Source organism: Oryza glaberrima, chromosome 3, assembly GCF_000147395.1.
Source record: "Oryza glaberrima chromosome 3, OglaRS2, whole genome shotgun sequence".
NCBI lineage: Eukaryota > Viridiplantae > Streptophyta > Magnoliopsida > Poales > Poaceae > Oryza > Oryza glaberrima.
In genome coordinates this window covers 13,813,566-13,818,356 of record NC_068328.1, presented here as the reverse complement: position 1 = coordinate 13,818,356, position 4,791 = coordinate 13,813,566, and the positions used below count along the sequence as shown (strand labels likewise).

Below are 4,791 nucleotides of genomic sequence, written 5' to 3'. Positions count from 1 at the left end.
CTTCATCGAGGTTTCAGCCGATGAGTTATCTGGACGTTGCATCGGCTTACAAGGATTGCATACGTATTGGATTTAGCCGATTACGACAAAGGTTTCATTGATTTATCTAATCGTTTGGATTTTATGACATCAGACCTTCAGCCGATGTATGCTTTAACCTTCGGATCAGTGCTTATTCTATCATATTGTTAGCCAATTGGTTTATACTGGATTATATTGCTATATTATATTATCATCAGCCGATTGCGTTTATATCATTATATACATTGGACATATAGCCGATAGCTCAAAACCCTATTGCTATCGGCTGGCATTGGCATCGGCTGGAACTACTACATCGGCTTGTCAGCCGATCGGCTGTTTGATCTACTGTTTACATATCTTGTCAGTTGCAGGATCAAACTGACTGGCACGCCTGCATCTCACCAACCTTTGGACCTGCACTGGAGTTAAGCAGATCTCTCAGGCCAGTGTCTGTTTTTCGCATCAACACAAGGTCAAACAAGCAAACTTAAAATAGTAGGTTGAATTGATAGTTAAGCTTTAGAATAGGGTCAAATGATCAATTGTCCCTTATAAATATGTCGAAACTTTATAGACTACGTAAACTAGCCACATGATCCTATAATAAAATTTTTTAGACAGATAGATCACGTTGTTAAGTAAATTTCAAATACACATTAAATTCAATTTTCGTATGATAAACTAGGAACAAAGTTATATGAATGACGTAATGGAAAGTTATACAAATGATGTAGTGAGAAGTACTAGGTGTTTGATATTCTATGCTAGAATTGTTTTTGGCTTGTATTTGGATTTTCTTGCATACATGCATGATTTCATTCATAAAATTGAATTTGTGAATTCATACAACTATGCTTAGCACTAAAAAGCTCAAGGAAAAATATAAAAAAAATACTAGGACATATTAATAGCTCTATGGAAGTTGGCATAATTTTATCACTTAATTTACTACCTTATTAGATGAGCCAAAGTTGCTAAAACAGGAATAAAAACATAATACTGAACATTCTTCACAATTTTGTTGCAACCAAAACACAGCTAATATCTCCACTCTACCACCTATTATACAATAGTTCATCTACCCAGTACCCACAGTAAAAAGATTTAATTTTGGGTCAAGATAGCGCAATGAAATTGCCGATCAAAATAACTAAGTATCAGAAAGCACTTCTATTGGCAGCTCGTTGGTGTGGTTGGGAACTTTGCTACTGTTGGTGTACCTTGATTCCTTCCTTTCACTGCTATTGGGTCCTAAGGATTCCAAGGCTCATCTTTTAGCTCAGGTTCCCCAGTCTGCTTACCTGGTTGTGCAAGTTCAACCCAGACATTCTTTGATTAATTCCCAAAAGAGAGTCATCAGAGGGGATTGAGGGAAAATAATTACATACCATAATAGGTGTGAAAAAAATCCTCTCTAAATACTAGAGGGGTTAATTAAATAATAATAAGGAAATTGAGACCAGAGATTGCAATTTCGGTTCAAAAATTCTGAAATTTCGGTAATCTCACCCTCCTGCAAGCAAACATGGAGTTGTAAATGTAACTTCCCAAATGGTTACTTTATTAACTTTCATGTTGAAACACACTACACTCATACAACAGACTCAATACATGAAAATCAATAATAATGAAGGAATGAAACAAACAAGATGCATCAGCATATCAGCTGTTAACAGAGCAAAGATAGGCTTGGAATGGTGAACGCTTTGGACGCTCATGATTGTCTGAGGCTCTCAACTAGTAATTCACAGCCCGGCAGTTCCTCCTGACCTCGCCATTGCCGCTGGTCTTCACCTCGACGGCGGCCAACTTCACCATTGCCTTCTGGAACCTGTCCTCCCACCACCCGGGGATGTTGGCATTGTCCAGCACCATCTTCATCGTGGCCGGCGACGTCAGGAGCGACGCGTCGGAGGTGAAGAGCGCCTTGTGAGCGAGCACGTTCTTGTAGTACTGGTTGTCCAGCTTGTTCGGCGTCTCGACGTCCTGCACCACCGTGGGATCGTTGCCTGAGCTCGGGCTCGCCGGGCATTGATCCCTCAGCGTGGCGGCGAACGACGGGTCGATGTCGGAGGGCACGGCGAGGCGGTCGGGGACGAAGGACGAGCAGTGCGAGCGGCCGACGGTGTGGGAGCCGGCGAGCACCACCATGTCCTCGACGCTGAGCCCCTTGGCGGCGAAGTTGGCGACGAGCTGACCGAGGTTGAACTTGGGCGGCGGGAGGAAGTCGAGGGTGCGCGACGCGTTGGAGTAGCGCCCGTCGAGGCGGCCCGACGGCATGTCGAACGACACCCTGCTGTTGCTGAGGAAGAAGGAGGCGTCGCGCGCGGCGAAGGCGACGATGTCGGCGCAGGAGACGACGCCCGGGCATGCCGCCTCGACGGCGGTTTTGGCGGCGTCGATGACCTCGAAGCCGCGGAGGCTGGGGTTGTTGGGCGGGGCGAGCTTCTCCGGCTGCGGGTTGGCCGGCGTCGGGTCGAGCAGCACGGACGCATCACATCCCTGCACGCGTTCATGTCGTCAACTCAAGTCATAAGACCGTGTCAATGCAGCCATGACAGTAACATTCCGACATGTGACTGGCCACACTTGGCATACGTAACGTGACACCATTATATATACTCCCTCCCTTTCTAGTTTCTAAATATTTAAGGCCGTTGAATTTTTTAAATATGTTTAACTGTTTGTCTTAAAAATTTAAGTAATTATTAATTCGTTTCCTGCAATTTGATTCGTTGTTAAATATACTTATATATATATATGTAGTTTTATATATTTCACAACAGTTTCTAATGAGACGAATGATCAAATATGTGTTAAAAAGTCAATTGCGTCAAATATTTAGAAACAGATGGAGTATGATTTTACCTCGACGAAGCAGTCGTGGAAGAGCATGCGGATGAGGCCGGCACCGACGCCTGGGTCGCGGAGGATGGCGGCGCCGACGGCGCCCCTGACGATGGCCTCGGCGTGCGGGCACTTGTCGTGGTAGTAACCGACCTTGAGTCCGCACGTGGAAGGGCTTGGCGGGGTGTAGAAGCCGGCGGCCGCCGCCATGAGCATCGCGAAGGAGACGAGCAGAGCAGCGAGCTTATTAGCCATGGCAGCTTGTTGCTAGCTAGCTTGCACCCTCTCTCAGTAATGTGATATGATCGAGCTGATTAATTGAATTGGCTTTGAAGGAGATTAAAGCTGCGAGAGACTCGACCGATGGGTGAGATGGTGTTATTGTGTGTGCGTATTTATAGATGGAGATGAGTTGAGCGGCGCCAATGCAAGGAAGACGACGAGATCAGCGTGCGCTGGTTATCTTCTGGAGTGCGAATTTGTTTAAGGTTTTGGAGCGCATGTTGGGAGGCAGGCAGGGGAGCGAACAATGCGCGTGGGATTACCGCTTGTTTGAATACAACTCACCACTTTGACCCTTGATGTGAGTAGTTGGCATAATATATTGTGCAGGTACGTACGGGCCGGCCGGCATGCATAGCACCCAAATGCCTTCTTTCAAGCTTACGAAAACATTTATTATTATTATTATTATTATTATTATTATTATTATTAAAACATAGTACATATGCAAACACTTATATAAACATGCGTATACTTCTATGCATAAAAAAGAAATTCTTATTGGACCGTGAACATTGTAACATATTATTTTCAGATAATTTTTTAAGATAAATTTATAAAATATGATTTGCGTCTCAATCTGTATCTCTCCTCTTTTCAAATTTTTAAAAGAAACCGCAATCAAAATATTTTAAAAGTGTTGAATAACCTTTTGTTGTAAATCACATGCTTTCATGACAGAGGTATACAGTGGGTAAATATATAGTGAAAACTCAACTTTGCTGAAAATATGTGTAAGCCCTAATGGAAATTTCGTCTAAATTCACAAAATAAATTATACATGTAGGTAAGTTAATGTTACACAACCATGTAAAAAATCCATGTCCAAATTTAGCTTCGTTTTTCAAATTTTTTTATTTTTATATCTCACAGACAAAAGCGAGTTTGGATAAGATATTTACATTTGTCGTGTAATATATTCTTGTCTACCTTTAGGCATCTTTTAGTGAATTTAGATGATTTTTCGTTTGGAGTTTACACCGGTTTTCATCTAAGTTAGTGTTTCCACCATATAGTTACTCTTATATCCTCACTCAAAGGTTGCGCTACAATGATGAGGCTAGCTTTCAGAAAACCATCAATGATGTTTGTGTGGGATGATATAGTTCATCACAGTAGTCACAACAACAAAATGGTTTGCCCAACCATCAAAGGCATATCATAGGCAATTTAGGGAAATGGTAAGACAGTGGTCCCTACTATAGTAGAATTAATCTAGAACTCTCATATTTTCTTATCAAATGAATTATATCTATTTAAACTACCACCTCATGTAATAGGAGTAGATTACCTTTTTACTGTTGGTAGTAAACTCATAAATCAATGACTTAGATTATTTATACTAATTATAATACTGGTTGTAGAATTATATCAGTATAGACCACCGTAGAAGTACTTATTCAGTAAACATACATATGTAATGAGATGTTCTACATGAGCTTAAATAACGTTATTTTGTTATAATATAAACGCGGTTTCACTTGAAATCTCCATCTGTGACCATTTTATTAAACAAATTTTCTATGGCAGTATCACATTTCATTTTAATGACGTCAACATCCAGATGAGGTCGATCCAGATGTATTCTGGAAATAGTAAATACATAGCATACACAACAATACCTTGGTCGATCACTTA

The 4,791-nt window shown here is 41.5% G+C and overlaps 1 protein-coding gene across 1 annotated transcript; it reads right to left on the bottom strand.

Annotated features, from left to right (window-relative positions):
* Positions 1-1,589: 1,589 nt before the first annotated feature.
* On the bottom strand, positions 1,590-3,224 carry LOC127765683 (peroxidase 2-like). Its single transcript, XM_052290626.1, has 2 exons — positions 2,893-3,224; positions 1,590-2,526 (listed from the first exon to the last, which is right to left on the bottom strand). The coding sequence occupies exons 1-2, from the start codon at positions 3,124-3,126 to the stop codon at positions 1,762-1,764; spliced, it is 999 nt and encodes a 332-aa protein (XP_052146586.1). The 5' UTR covers positions 3,127-3,224; the 3' UTR covers positions 1,590-1,761.
* Positions 3,225-4,791: the final 1,567 nt, after the last annotated feature.

Excerpts from the sequence above, each read along its gene's own strand:
- LOC127765683 (XM_052290626.1), bottom strand. The coding sequence starts at position 3,126 with ATGGCTAATAAGCTCGCTGCTCTGCTCGTCTCCTTCGCGATGCTCATG. Across the intron at positions 2,527-2,892 it reads TCCACGACTGCTTCGTCGAG|GGATGTGATGCGTCCGTGCT; the intron begins GTAAAATCATAC and ends GAACGCGTGCAG.